This window comes from Myotis davidii, unplaced genomic scaffold (genome assembly GCF_000327345.1).
Source record: "Myotis davidii unplaced genomic scaffold, ASM32734v1 scaffold269, whole genome shotgun sequence".
Lineage (NCBI taxonomy): Eukaryota > Metazoa > Chordata > Mammalia > Chiroptera > Vespertilionidae > Myotis > Myotis davidii.
The window spans coordinates 55,840-71,522 of record NW_006383008.1 but is presented as its reverse complement, the minus strand read 5'-3'; the positions used below and the strand labels follow the sequence as shown (position 1 = coordinate 71,522).

Sequence of the window (15,683 nt, the reverse complement as noted above, 5' to 3'; positions counted from 1 at the left end):
TAAAAATAGCATTCCTAAGTTTTCTTCTCACAACTTATGTTTCTGCTCATGCATCAGAATGAGTTACATTCAGAGAGTTTTCAAAAACTGATTTAATATTACCTTTACCTTTTACTCATTATAACATTTTTATAGGCAACATTTTGCCAAAGAAGCTGGAGTTTAGCCATTCACTACCAATGTTTCCTTTAATGTCTATTTAAAATACCAGAAAGGTCCTTATAATGTAAAATAATGCTTACTGACACCAACTGTTCTATCTGCTCTCAGTTTGTTGGTTTATAATCCATAGTGTATGCTCTAAATACCCATAATCATCATTAGCTTCAGTTCTTGATCCTATTAGCAGAGAGGAAAATTTGTGAATGAAGTGTGAGTTTGGGCAAGGGTGAGTAGAAAGGACTAAAGAATGTTCCACTAAATACTTGTCATTCTCAAGCAACTTAAAAAAATTCACCGAAACCACACTATTAAAAGAAATGCTTTATTTTTCTACTACAGATATTTCCTCCTAATGAAAAAGAATTTGGTGTACATAGCATGTTATAAAGTCTTTAGAATCTCTGACCCACAATACCATAATATTTTATCAAAGAACCCCTTTCCCTGGCTCTATTTATGGCAGAAAAGACAGGCAGTCAGTACATCCATGGTTTCAACATGTGTTAATAAGCTATTAAATGCTTGTGTAAATTTTTCACTTCATTGCATAAACTATCAATATTAGCATTTTGAACACACTTTTAGTATTTAAAACATTATTATTGTATGTGAATATAATGGTATCAAATATTTATTTTATTTTATGGAACTTCATGCTTATTTTTATAATGTAAGTCAAGGGGAAATAAGGCTCAATATATAAATTTCTAATTCATAAACCACTGTTCAAGAATGTGGCCACTAGGGATGTGTGTCGGGAGAACTGAAGTTCATTTTTAACTTCGAAAAACAGGGTAGGAGAGTATTCATTAATAAAAAATAATGGGTAGTTTTCCCAAAGTTTCTACTTGTTCATTATTTAGCTTAATGAAATGATGGGATTACATTGTAGCACACTCTGAGAATAACCATCATCAAGGTTAAGAGAAAAACACCTATTTGTACCATAAGAAAAATTACCATGGCATTACTAAATGAATATGCACTGATGCAAGCTTTACCATGTTTAACAGGTGACATTTAATAGCAAAGAAACTAAATGCTTAAATAGAAAGGAGCAGAAACACCTGGGCAGGTCTGCAAGTGTGGTCGCCTCGTTAGCATGCAATTGCATTTTCAACATAATTAGTTTAAATGTGCTTCTAAATTTGGGTGATGTATTGCACATGTAATTAAGATTTAATTAAAAATGTTCTATAATAAATTGTTTTCCATTTCTGACAAATCACATTAGAGAGGTGGATTTTGATTGAGAAATAGTTTTTTAAATGTGTTAATCATCTGTGCTGGAAATATGAGAAAGAAAAAAAAAGGAGTTCTGTTAAAGTTATTTGGGATTTTAAAAATATGAGGTAAAGGGCATAGTTTCCCTTCCTATTATCATGAAGTGTAGCTGAAAAGGTGAAACTCATTTGCTTTTATAAGCAGAAGCATTCTGAACAGGATGATGGACAAAATATTTCTTTTTTATTTCTGTAAAGTATATGATTTCAAACTTAATTGTGGAAACTACTACATAATAAGTACAGCCTGCTGGTGAAATAATCTCAACAACTTGGCACTAACCTGCTGAATCCTGCAACAGAGATGAAGCCCCTATTGCCAGTCCAAGATAAGTTAAGCCACTGGACGAGAGTGCAGCGAGCCTGTAGAAACTCCAGGGAGGTGTCATTGAGTTTTGCCCAGTAAGGCTGCAGATTGAGGTGGATGTACTGGAGAGGGTCGTAGCAATGCTGGGTCAGAAGTTTGCAAGTCTGTGCTAATCTGCACAGGTCTGGGAGTGTAAGATGATTCAGAATCAGTTGAATGAGCTACATAAAACAGAGAAACCAATATCATCAAGAATGAAAAAGAGAACAACAGTATCATGTATTTTATAACACTATTTTCACATACTAAAAAGATCAACATTGAACTGAATTAGCCAAAACAGAAGAAACCATACCTACTTAAGACTTAATTACGTTTCAAAATGTTCAAAGTACACTCAGCTCAAGTCGACTAATTTTTTTTTATAATGCAAAGATGTATTTTGGAAATCTGCTGAAAACTACAAATTTTCATAGATTCAATATTTACTAAACATCTACTATACATCAAACACTGATGATAGAGAGAAAAGAGTTCCCACTTTCAAAGTTTTCAGAGTCCAGTGGGGACTGGTAAATACAGTGACATGTTTGAATAGCTTTGATAGAGAGAAGCACAGGCTGCCACTAGAGCCTAACGCAAGACAGGGGCCTCACCACAAAATGAAAGAGGACTTGTATCAGGAAGGTTCAGCTTTAAAGGGTGAGAGGCAAACTAGGTGAAAAGACAGACAGGTCTTTCTCTGACTGGCTTATTTCAGTTAGCATAATACTCTCCAAGGGGAAAAGTAACCTAGAGATAATTTAAAATATATAAGAGGGTGTGTTTAGGTTACATGCAAATACTATGTCATCTACCTATATAATAGAGGTATATGCAAATTAGCCCAGACGCCCTAACATCACGACAAGACAACAGGGACCTGAGACTGCATGGTGCCTGGCTGGAGTGAGGGACCTCAGGGCGCGCCCCCCACCCCGGTGCCCCCCTGCCCTGGCGCCAGGCCTGGAGACATCAGGCTGCGCCACCCACCCCAGCGCCAGGCTGGGGGACCTCAGGCCATACCCCCCACACGCAGGGCCTTCGCTCCACCACAAAGATGGCAGCACCCACAGCGGAGACGGGGTTTCCATAATACAAGGTGGCTGCACCCACAGCAGAGGCCGTGTTCACGTAATGAGCCTTAACTAGCAATCAGCAGGGACCTGAGGCTGTGCCCCCCACACCCCCGTGGGGCTTGACAGGGGACCTGAGGCTGTGCCCCCCACCCCAGCGCCAGGCTGGGGGACCTCAGGCCATACCCCCCACACGCAGGGCCTGACGGAGGAACTCAGGTCATGCCCCCAGCACCGGGCTGGGGTATCTCAGGCCATGCCCCCTGCCCGACAGGGCTTGATGGGGGACCTCAGGCCGCGCCCCTTGCCTGATGGGGCTTGATGGGGGATGTCAGGCCGCGCCCCCTGCCCTGGCACTGGGCCGGGGAACCTGAGGCTGCACCCCCCGCCCAGATGGGCTTGATGGGGGTGGGGTCTGTCGGGTCTGGGTCTCCTGCGTTTTTGAAGCGCGTGCAGGTGGTGGGTGGGGACTTGACGCTAGGTCCCGTGGCACACCCAGACTCTGACAGGAGGGAGATTTTCATATACATTTTACTAATTTTCTTTCATCTCTGACACTTCTATTATAGAGAAAGGGCAAATAGCAATATTAAAATATTTCCTCTAATTAATTCCCTTTTAATATGCACAAATTTCGTGCACCGGGCCACTAGTTTTATATAACGGACTTGAGCATCTGAGGATTTTGGTATGGAGGGGTGGGCTGGGGGCTGGAACCAATCCCCAGAGGATACTGAGGGATGACCACACAGTCTACAGTTTTCTTTTTATGTGCCATCGTGTTAAACTGGCTTCATTAAAAACAGTGAAACTTTTATTTTTCTTTATGTTATAAAAGAGTGGAAATAGTATAGATTTATTTGTTTCTTAAATGTTTGAAAGAACTTATGAGCTATCTGAGCTCAGCAACTGTAGGACCTTAAATATTTGTAAAATGAATTAAAAATTTGTTTTAACCACAGTATTAAAGTTCATTCAGTATAATTTTTAAGCAGTTAGTACAGAGGCATTAAAAGTTAAGTATATCCCTGTATCAGAGGATACATAATTTACTTTTTCCAGATGATTTGTAATTTAAATAACTCTCAGCAATTTCTGGCATTGTTCCAAACAAAAGTCACCAATATTAAAAGATGTGTACTATGTGAAAACACTCTATGACAATTAATATTACATTTTAAGCAAATATCAGAATAGAAAAAGAATAATGAAAAGTCACTGAGACTATGACATTGACATGTGACATGTGAAAAAACACTTTTGGATTTTGATTAAATAAAAGATAACAGGTTTCAGGTCTACAAGACAACATCCATTAATCATTACTAATCTAGTGTCTGTCAAAATGTGCTTTTACATTGGAGTGTGCCGGCATAAAGTACCATTTGATACCACAGTGAATGTAGGACATGATGTGTTGGGAAGGGCTCCCAAAACACAATTTATCTGCCCTCAAACCCACTCTACTCATAATACAATTATTTTCAACTATAAAAACATTAGATCACTTGACATATTTAAATGTGATTCTCCCCCTTGAAATAATTTGCATTACCTTTAAATAATTTGGGTAACATTTTTTTTAAAGAGCTTCTCTTTTTATTCACCGTGAGATCATTCCCTCTGTACAAGGCACGCTGCTTTCATCATGGCTAATTAATGACCTCGAGGGCTACTGCTTGTATCTCCGGGTTTCCTCTACCTGACTTTGTAGTTTCGATTAAACCCTCTGCATATTTGGAAAGCTTTCCCTCTCTATTACTCCTTCCTTTCAGCATATAAACACGCTGAAAGCTCTCCCAACCTGCATCGCAAATGGAAACTTTCTCTCCCTGCTGCATCCTTTACCATACCACTCACCTATCTTCTCTCCCTTTAAAAGGTAAGTTAGAAGAGGTATACCCATAACTACATACACTCCCTCATGTTGATATGCCCTTTTTTGAGTGTGACACAAAAGGGTGGAGTGGTAGTCAGCATGCCAGTATTAGTCATTATTGGTGGACAGTCTTACCCATGTTACAGCCCACAGTTACATTATATTAACACAACTATTTTTTTTAAACATATTTTATTGATTTTTTACAGAGAGGAAGGGAGAGAGATAGAGAGCTAGAAACATCGATGAGAGAGACATCGATCAGCTGCCTCCTGCACATCTCCTACTGGGGATGTGCCCACAACCCAGGTACATGCCCTTGACCGGAATCGAACCTGGGACCTTTCAGTCCGCAGGCTGACGCTCTATCCACTGAGCCAAACCGGTTTCAGCAACACAACTATTTTTCTGCTTAAACGTAGAGACGTGGCACTTTTTGTCTCTGCTCTGTCCTCCCTCCTTGATGCCTTAACTAAATATGGTAAGGTTTTCTCATTCTCACCCTATGGCATGGCTCCATTGAACTAATCATGGTAAAGGATTATCAAAGACCCCTCAACAGCCAAAGTCTGTGGGCACTTGTTTTCTATACTTAGCTTCCTAGTATTTTGTTTTAAAGACAATCTCATATTTCTGAAGTGCCTTTTCTGACTTGTCTTCCTCTATGCGATTCTTAGATGTTAGTATCCCAGAATTCTATTCTTGGTCCTTTATTCACACTTTACAGAATTTTATTGGTCAATTTTATCTACCATTAGAGGCCCAGTGCATGAAATTTGTGCGCCAGTGGGGTCCCTCAGCCTGGCCTGAGGGATCAGGCTGAAACCAGCTCTCCAACATCCCCCGAGGGGTTCTGGATTGCGAGAGGGTGCAGGCCAGGCCTAGGGACCCCACCAATGCACGACTGCGGCTGGGGAGGGACGCAGGAGGTTGGCCAGATGGGGAGGGACCACGGAAGGGCTCCATGGCATGTCTGACTGGTCTTGCTCAGCCCCAATCAGCCAGACCCCAGCAGCAAGCTAACCTACACCTGGAGTGTCTGCCCCCTGGTGGCCAGTGCACATCATAGTGACTGGTCAACCAGTCGACTGCCCCCTGGTGATCAGAGCAGTTGAGCAGCCTTAGCATATCATTAGCATATTATGCTGGGATTGGTTGAATGGCCAACCAGACAGAAGACCAGACACTTAGCATATTAAGCTTTTATTATATAGGATGGTGCTCCTCCCCTCTCTTGAGTAGAATCACTCAAATATAAAATCAGACCTTCCTCCTGAGTTTCAAACTATTGTCCCCAACCTGAAAAGCCTGCTTTGATGAATCACAGGCACCTCAAAGTCAGAATGTCCTTCCCACCTTCACCCACTGTTTCATGATTAATGGCATGTCCACCCACTGAGTCATTTCGACCAGAAACCTAAAGTCCCTCTGTTGTTCTGTTTCATCTCCACATTCACTAGTTATCTTTGATTTCTACCTTCTACATCTCCGGAGTACTTCTCCCACTCATCTCCTTTCTAAAACTTTCAATACCCAAGGCTTCATATTCATAATTTCTTGCCCAGATTACTGCAGCAGCTTCCTAACTGGTGTCCCTGTTCCCCTTTTGGTCTATTCTTCATTTACCAACAGAGTAATCTAAGACAGAAATCTCATTTTATTATTCCCCTTTTAAAAATAAATAAAACCTTCAATGTTTCCTACTGACTACAGAAAATGTCCACAATCTTTTTTTATGTCATTACACATATGAAACACAAAGTTTACATGATGCTGAACTCCTGGGCAATTATCTAACTGTGGCCCAAAGCGTATACAAAAATGTCTGCACAGTAAAGATAATTCCTGGAATGTTAGTTAGCATTCTACACTTTGTCCTTTCTCTCCCACTCAAAAAAAAGAAAAAAAAAGAAGCCCATGAAGACTACAAAAGAATACAAGAAAGTGAGTGTGAATGACTTCCACAACTGATGTTGCTGTGTACTGGAATAACAGGGCACTCTGAGGTCCCCTGGCTGAAGGGAGAAAATGCAAACCTCTTGGGAAAACCCACAGTGCTCTCTATGATACAGCAGAGTAGGCGGGACACGGCCAAGGCTAGGATGTCCCAATCACTGTCTTCGATGGGAATGGTGTCCTGTGGAGTTCTGCAGGGAGGCAGCCCTGAGCCTGCATTCAATTTCATCTCTTATAGCTTCTGCTATCTAATCCTGATCCAGCCATACTGAAATGCTGGAGTTTCCAAACAAGGTCACACACTTTCACTTCTTAACTCTGTGCATTCTTCCCCTTCTCTCTGAACTTCCTCTCACTTATTCATTTAAATACTATGTGTCAAGCATTTTATTAGGTCTGCATAAAATTCAATAAACTGTTTAAAACAGATTTTGCTGAATTTAAATTTCTATTTTGTAGTTTTAGGAAATGGGTAAGAATCAAAGAAGTGATTTCGTTTCCTCCAGATGAACTGCTTCCACTGTTGCCAGGACAAATCCTCCTGGGAGCCCTGGGGAACAACACTGTCACTATCCCACACTCCTCTCTTTCCCCAACTCAACTCTCCCTTCATCTTCCCAGTCCCGTTTAGGGCCAGAGGGTCTTGTCCAATCCGTGAAGCTTCCTTCCCATAACACAAAGCTTGACCTTCCCATAACACAAAGCCTGGTTGGATCCTGGTCCCCTAGCTTATGGACTGAATTATCTTGGACCCTTTAATTCACCTTTATGTGGAAACTTTAGCTACTTCTCAGGAAGTAACTGAAAAATAGCATTTTAACTGTAAAATGTTACACAGGCATTATAGTTACTGAAAGGCATTCGAGAGGCTATCTTATTGTTCTACACAAGTTAAGCTACTTGTGTCATTACAATGAAACCTCAAATACCCACCAATTTGGGAGATAGTCTGAATTGGTTAAAATTTGAGGTTATAATTTTTTCTTTAAATTTTTTTATTATATTATTTTTAACCACACACAGCAGTTCTCAGCTGGGGACCGAAATGCCAGGCCCCACTCCCACCCCCAGAGGGTGTGCTACTGGCATCTGATGCCTGGGAGCCAGGGATGTTAAATATACTGCAGAAATGCCCTTATAGAGACACACAGAAAACAAGACTTTAGGTAAAGGCATTCTGTACCTGCCCAGACCAAAAATTATAGCTAGTTAGAGGATACAGAATAGAGTTGGTATAGAAAAATAAATGACACTTGGAGAAACTTTGCACTATTACATAGAATAAGCATTCCTCTTACAATCTTATTAATCCTCTTATTTTTAATTACAAATCATCTTTAACTTAACTGGTATAAAGTTAAGCACATATTGTCCATATTTATATTGTATAATTATGAATTGTAGTGGAGTATAATTTATTGCTGGTTTATGTAGTTTGCTTATTTTTAATCAGTGATATAACAAAGTATTTTAATAGTTTATCCAAAATTATTAAAGTCAATCCAAAACCAAAGTGGTGAAATTACTCAACATAATTTTGTCTAGTTTTTTCAAAATCAAAATATACATCAGGTTATGTACACCTTACCAATACTTCTATTTCTCTAGTATCTAGCAAAATAAATATTAATACCTAAACTTTAAAAAATTATTGTGTTATTTGCAATATTGCTACTGAATAAATTTGACTTACCTCATAAGGTAGTTTGTCAAAATATCCATTATTTGGCCCTTCCCTGAGGGCAGTGCTGCTAAGCTTTTTGTTAAGATTGTCCATTCCACAATCATCGTTTTCTTCATAGTCATCATCTTCTAGATCATTCATGTCAATAAGTGAAGTCTTGAGAGAAAGTACTGGCTTGTCCTTCATACCATGCAATACAACTGCATCTAATTCAGTGTAATAATCCAGAAGAGAACTATTTACTTCCAGCCGTATAAGATTTGTGGGAAAATTTATCTGCTTAATACAAGGTTTAAACTGGCGAGCCTGGGAAGCATTCACCTTCGTAGGTCTCTCTGACCAAAGAATCTCCCATCTGCTAAAGAAAGAAACTTCCCTATAATAGAGTTTAGAATGAGATTTATTGTTACCTTAAGGTTATGGTCCCATGCCCAATATGTTACAGTGTGAAGCAACGACATTAAATAAGGTGAAGAGAATCAAATACAAGTACTGTTTCCAGTACATGAAAAAAAAACGTTAAAACTAAATGCCATAGACCTTATTACTTAAATATTTTTACTACTTAAGTTACTTTTACAACTCCCTGGAAAGTCTTTTTTGGGGATTTCACATTGGAATAGGTAGTTAGAAGTATAGGAAGAACATGCATTTTTCTAGAAAAAGCAAAGCAAGAATAAAGCACTTAGGATAAATAAAGCTCTCCTGAGTGCATGTCTTCAACCAACTGTGAAAACTAAACTGATCATCTTGCCTCACAAACGTCTCTTTTTCCAGCTTTCCCATTTCTGTTACTAATATCATACAAAATCAAAACTTTCATTATCTTTGATATTTTTATCCACTCATTGTTTTTTTAAATTTTCATGAAATTGTCTTACATATGTCCTTCTAAATTGCCATTACCTGAAATACCCACCAATTTGGAAGGGAGATAGTCTAAATTGGTTATACAATACTAGAGGCCCAGTGCACGAAATTCATGCACTCAGGAGGGGGGTCTCTCAGCCCAGCCTGTGCCCTCTCACAGTCTGGGAGCCCCACAATCGATCGCCCCAAAGAGGCAGGCCCTGCCCACTTAGCCAGGGCTCCAAGATGGATCGCACCCACAGAGGGAGGCCCCGCCCACCCACTGCAGCCCACTGTTCAGTGGCTTGGGCCTCGCTCTTTGGGGCAATCTTGGGGCCCCCCCAACTGATCGATTGGAAGGTCATCCGGACAATTGTTTGCGCTGTTCTGCTGTTCAGTAGATTTGCATATTACGCTTTTATTTTTATAGGTCCTTCTAACTAGCTGTAAATTTTGAGTTGGGGAAAGAGAGAAGTGTGGAGTAACCAGGCACCCTGAGGGCCACTGGCTTAAGGGATAAAATGCAAACTTCTTGGTAAAACCCACAGAGCCCTCTATGATACAATATCCTACTAAACTAGCTATAATTTTTGGTGTAGGCAGGTACAGAGTGCCTTTACCTAAAGTCTTAATTTTCCTTTTAGTCATACTTATACCCACAGTACTTAGCAAGTATCTAACACATAACGATGAATAACATTTTCTCCGATTTCTCCCAAATGCACCCCTTCTTTACTGCCAGATTAATCATTACTTTCCAGAAAATAAACTTATTTCCAACTTTGTGTCTTTACTCATGTTGTCTATCCCCAGTGAAATACCCAAACTACAGATTATTCTATTTTTCAAGGCCCAACTCCTAGTCTATCTCTTCATATAAGTCTTCTGGTTTTTTAAAATTTATCTTTATTTTTGAAAGTATTACAGCACATACGTCTTCTTAAAAAACTATTTTCCAAAATTACTTAAAGATTTCTTATAACATATCATCATTAAGTATATACTAGTATAATATTTTCATATTTATGTCATATGTAACCATTTCTCTAATATTGTTTTCTAATATATCAGAGAAAGTTAGAAATATAGAACAAAATACTTCAATAAACACCTTTCCTTTATTTCTAATTTACTTTAGGTAGCAGAATTTTTTAACACAGATTTTATGTCAAAGACTAACAATACTTTTAATTCTCTCAATATATACAACAAACTGCTTTCAAAGAAGCATATGCCAATAGTATATAACAATGACCAATGAAATCATTATTTATGTTTAAAAATAATCTCTACTTTCATAGAGAAATAGCTCTGTATTACCTAATAAACTGTTTTATATACTTATTAATCATATGAGGATTTTCCCCTTTGGTATATTGCCTATTCATTTAAGGAAATGAACTATTAGATCTAAGTAAAAACTGATAATGGAAAGGTGTTCAGGAAATTGAAATAGACAAAAAAAATATGAAACTCAGGGGAGAAATCTATAGAAGTCATCCACATACAGGAATCCTGATGGTCTTCAGGCCATGAAGGGAGGAAGAAGGGCAACTATGGTAATTTCTAACTTTAAGAATAAAAGCTTAAGACAGAACCTCAATGAGGATTTTAGCAAAGATAACACTAATCATAACAATAGGAACTTTTGCAGTTTCTAGAAACTTTATAACCCCCCATATTTGCTAGTTTTGTTGATTCTTTACTGAAATTAGTAATAAACCCATCAAACATAAAGAACCTGTTACTATTTGTATTCAGAAACAACATTTGTATCCAGAGATTGTTCCCACTCTATAACCAGTGTTGAGAGGCAGGGGAAGAATTCTAAGGAACAGAGCTGGTTGTGGCAGATTTAAAGAGAAAAGGAAAGCAGGGTAGGCATTTTCTTCTTCCTGTGACAAGGTAGGAAAGCAAGTCTGGAATGGCAGTCTAGACCTAAGACATGCTCCCAAATGTTAACTGCAAAAATCTTGAGGGTTCTTAACAATGCAATTATTTGAACACTCTACTGTAAATCTCTGTGGTTAAACAGTGCGAGCCATATAGGTACAAGGGAACAGAAGTATTAAACATTTAAAACCATGTTGGTGGGAAAATGTATTCCTACTTCTGGACAGTGTATTTCCAAAAATCGTGAGGTAAATGGTGGAATGCATGAGAAAATTCAAATTTTGGTTTTACGCATCTTTTTCTTGCTCCTGTAAAATGGTATCAGATGATGCTGGAGGAACGACTCATATCCAAGAAATAAGGACCACTCAGGAATCTGAAATAATTGCCTGTACTGGTTCACAATACATGTGGACTAAACCAGTCTAGTTTTTAGCTTCAGTGAGTTTTTATAAGGCTTAATAGAAACACTGAAAATTTAATACAGAAATCACCTCTGCCAGGTCCTCTGCAATAAATAATGAGCATGTTCTTCATGTATAGCTTGATTTGCAGTATAATGTAAATTACACTATAAAAATCACAAATATAAGCTTAAAGAAAAGCAGTGATTAGAACAGAAATATACTATTTTAATAATGTATTAATCAAAATAGTCATGGAGATATAAAATACAACATAGGGAATATAGTCAGCAATATTGTAGTAACTATGTATGGTACTATGTGGTATTAGAAATATGGGGGAAACACTTTATAAAGTAAATGATCATCTAACCTCTATGCTGTACACCTGAAACTAATACAAAATAATATTAAATGTAAAATATAACTGAAAAATAAAATTTAAATTAAAAAAAAATAGCCCAGGCTGGTATGGCTCAGTGGTTAGAGCCTTAGCCTGCACATGGAAGAACAGTGTTAGATTCCTGGACAAGGGCACGTCCTTGGGTTGCAGGTTCGATCCCTCACCTCATTCCATCCCCCATAGGGGTCACGGCACGTGCAAGAGGCAACCAATTGATGTGTCTCTCTCAAATCAGTGTTTCTCTTTCTCTTCTCTCTCTCTCTCTCTTTCCTCCTTCCCCTCTCCTTTACACTCTCTTTGAAAATCAATGAAAAAATATCCTTGGGTGAGGATTAAACTAGTAATAATGTACTAGTCCTCTCTATCTATCTTGTAGAATAGACAATGTGAAATGATGCTTCACTTTTTTAACATTTAAAAATAGCACCCCCATTGGGGATGTACCTGCAACCAAGGTACATGCCCTTGACCAGAATTGAACCTGGGACCCTTGAGTCCACAGGCTGACGCTCTATCCACTGAGCCAAACCAGTTAGGGCATTCAATATTATTTTATATTAGTTTCAGGTGTACAGCAAAGTACTTAGATAATCCTATACTTTACACAGTGTTCCCCCTGATATTCCTAGTACCTACTGGCACCATACATAGTTATCACAATATTACTGACTATATTGACTATTTTATGTCAAAGATTAAGAATATTTTTAGGTCTCTCAATATAGACAACAAACTGCTTTCAAAGAAGCATATGCCAATAGTATATAACAATGACCAATGAAATCATTATTTATATTTAAAAATAATCTCTAATTTCATAGTGAGCTATATACTGTATGGTAGAAAGAAGTGTAGGGATTAAGAAGTACAAATTGGTAGTTACAAAATAGTCACAGGGATGTAAAGATGATGATTTAAATAGACTTCCTTAACATGTCTAGTATGTCAGAGAGTTAATATTATTTTAGCACCATTCTTGCTTCTGACTTCTATATAGCACGAACATTATATACAGGGTGAGGCAAACATAGGTTTACAGTTGTGAGTATGCAAAACAGTTTATTCTTATATTATTATTAATTATTGGATTATTTTCCATATGAACTCTAAACCTACTTTTGCCCCCATCCTGTATTTAGTTATACACATATCATAAATTATAAATATGATAGCATACTTAAAGTAGAACAATATATCCTGTCAGTTTTTAGAAATATTTAAAATTGTACCTAAACATAAAAAAACTTTCAAGTATCATTAGTTTATTTATATATTTTTTGAACTTTCTTGATAACCTACAAAGTAAAGAAAAATGATTTAAAAGATGGAAAAATTATTTTATAGGTTTGTGGCAAAATGATTAAATTAAAATTAACGATGAGACAAAACAGAAATTGATTTGGGAATACCTGAATTAAAGTGAATTTTTGTTTAAAATTCCCTGATAGAACTAGAATATATTATTTCAAAGTTATAAAGAGAAAGGTATCTATTTTATCAAACAAGAATATCACAGTATTTTTTTATTCCAGAAAACTCAAGTCAGAATTTTGAAGACTAGTGAAAACAAGCAAGCAAATGTAAACAAATGTACAAATGCGCACACAGATACATACATACACTTTTCTATGAGAAAGCACCAACTTTTTAAATCAGTGTTGATATGATTTAACTGTTTTAAGTCATGACCGTTATAGTCTGTACATTTACATGCTTACTATATATGCTCACATAATATATTTATCTACTGGACAAACCTGCCAAATTCTAATGTTCTATGTAAGTATTTTAAATCTATAGTAACACACATGCAGAACTCAGCTTGGAATCCCTTTCAGGCTCTGCTTCAATCTGCATTCTGGGCACTTAACTCTGGGATGATAACCAACAGCACTCTCTTTACCAGCACACCTATTTCTCCTTCCGTTGGTTGCACTAAATGACTATTATGTATCCAGTGGTTGGAAATTAAGAAACAAGCCACTCTGTGTGACTCCTGACCTGTTGTGATGCCACTGAGAAAGTCTCTCTAGGGTTGACTGGAAGCATAAGGTAGATTAAAGAGGAAGAGAGATGTTGATCAGTAGAAACACATGAAAGCAAGTTTCTATGTATTCAGGTTGGAAGCCAGGCATATAAATGCAAACAGCTTCCCTATAACCAAACGTTCTCCTGGTTAGTAAGCATATCTAGTAGCCAGCTCAAAGAAAGTTCTCTTGTCAAGGCTCTTCTATTTCACCAGGTGCAAGTGAAAGCGACTGGAAAGGACAGGAACACAAAAAGGAAAAAAGGAATAATATTCTGATGGGGGTACCTACTCACTCCTTGCCTCCCAGCCCATTTCTAATCGGAACTAACAAACTGGCAGCTGCTATAAAAAGAATCAACCAGTAAAGAGTCTGGTCAACTCTGACTTAAATGGCAAAACCAAGCTTGTTGGCCCACGAAGTCAATGAGATCAGCCCATTACCAATAAGTGAAATCGTTGCTTCATTAAGCAACTCCTTTCGGCAGTACATTCTCTGCACAACAGCCACTTTCTTTCTCCTTGCTTTCTTTTGCTTCACTATTATATGGTTAAAATGCTTTTAATACTAAAAAAAAAAATAAAAAAATAAAAAAACAGAAGAGATCCACAACACTAAATTTTATCCCCAAGTAACTTTATTCCCATCAGTTTTTTACTGACCTCAATTAGTCATTTTATTCCTCCTCTGTATCTCTCTTCCAGTGTGTAACCTTGCGCTAGCCTATTTTCTGCCTCTTACACCACCACCCATTAAGATCTTATCCTCAGGAGTAGGATATTCTATACTACCTTATTTTCTTTCCCCTTAATAGGGCACTAGGCAAGAAGTCAGAAGTTTTGAGACCTTATAGACTCTAACTTTTCTACTTCATTCTTTGAACAAAGAATTGCAACTGGACGAAATAAGGAAAGGCTACTTTTAAATTGTTAATGTCCTGGGACTACAAGTCCATTTTCTGCAAACAAACTCCTGAGCTACTCCAATTCACACTATCAGTTACTACCTCCTAAGGATGGCATAAAACCAGGTGCTCAATTAATAATAGGCAGTATAGTCCAGCAATTCCCAAACATGATGGAGGCTTCCATGGCTAAATGTAAAATATATATATACTAGAGGCCTGATGCACAAAAATTTGTGCACTCGGGGAGGCGGGAGGGTCCCTCAGCCCGGTCTGTGCCCTCTCGCAGTCTGGGACCCCTCGCGAGATAATGACCTGCTGGCTTAGGCCTGCTCCTGGGTGGCAGAGGGCAGGCCCAATCCCTAGGTGCAGCCCCTGATCGGGCTCAGAGCAGGGCTGATTGGGGAGGTGGGGTGCCACACCTGGTCACACACAGAGCAGGGCTGATTAGGGGCTTGGGGAGCTCCCCCCTATCAGGCACAGAGCAGGGCCGATCAGGGGGTTGGGGCGCCGTACCCAGTCACACACAGAGCTGCAGGGTAATCAGGGGGTTGGAGAGCTCCCCCCTATCAGGCACAGAGCAGAGATGATCAGGGGGTTGGGGCGCCTTTCCCTGTCACGAACAGAGCAGGGCGGATAGGGAGGGTGTGGCCCCGCCCCCTGTCACACACAGAGCTGCAGGGAGATCAGGGGGTTGGGGAGCTCCCCCCTATCAGGCACACAGCAGGGCTGATCAAGGGGTTGGGGAGCTCCCCCCTGTCACGCACAGAGCAGGGCCGATTGTTGAGGAGCTCCCCCCATCCCTCACAGAGTAGGG

General features: G+C 38.9%; 1 protein-coding gene across 5 annotated transcripts in view; it reads right to left on the bottom strand.

Moving 5' to 3' along the window:
- The window catches only part of FBXL4 (F-box and leucine-rich repeat protein 4), a 48,738-nt gene that overhangs the window by 24,113 nt on the left and 8,942 nt on the right, over positions 1-15,683 (bottom strand). For 3 of the 5 annotated variants that reach the window (XM_015557689.1, XM_006778231.2, XM_015557688.1), the window contains exons 4-5: positions 8,396-8,762; positions 1,729-1,973 (exon numbers count right to left, since the gene is read on the bottom strand). In XM_015557689.1, the coding sequence (XP_015413175.1) occupies positions 1,729-1,973; positions 8,396-8,762 (612 nt within the window). The remainder of the gene's footprint in view (positions 1-1,728; positions 1,974-8,395; positions 8,763-15,683) is intronic. The other 2 variants (XM_006778232.2, XM_006778233.2) reach the window with 2 other exon arrangements.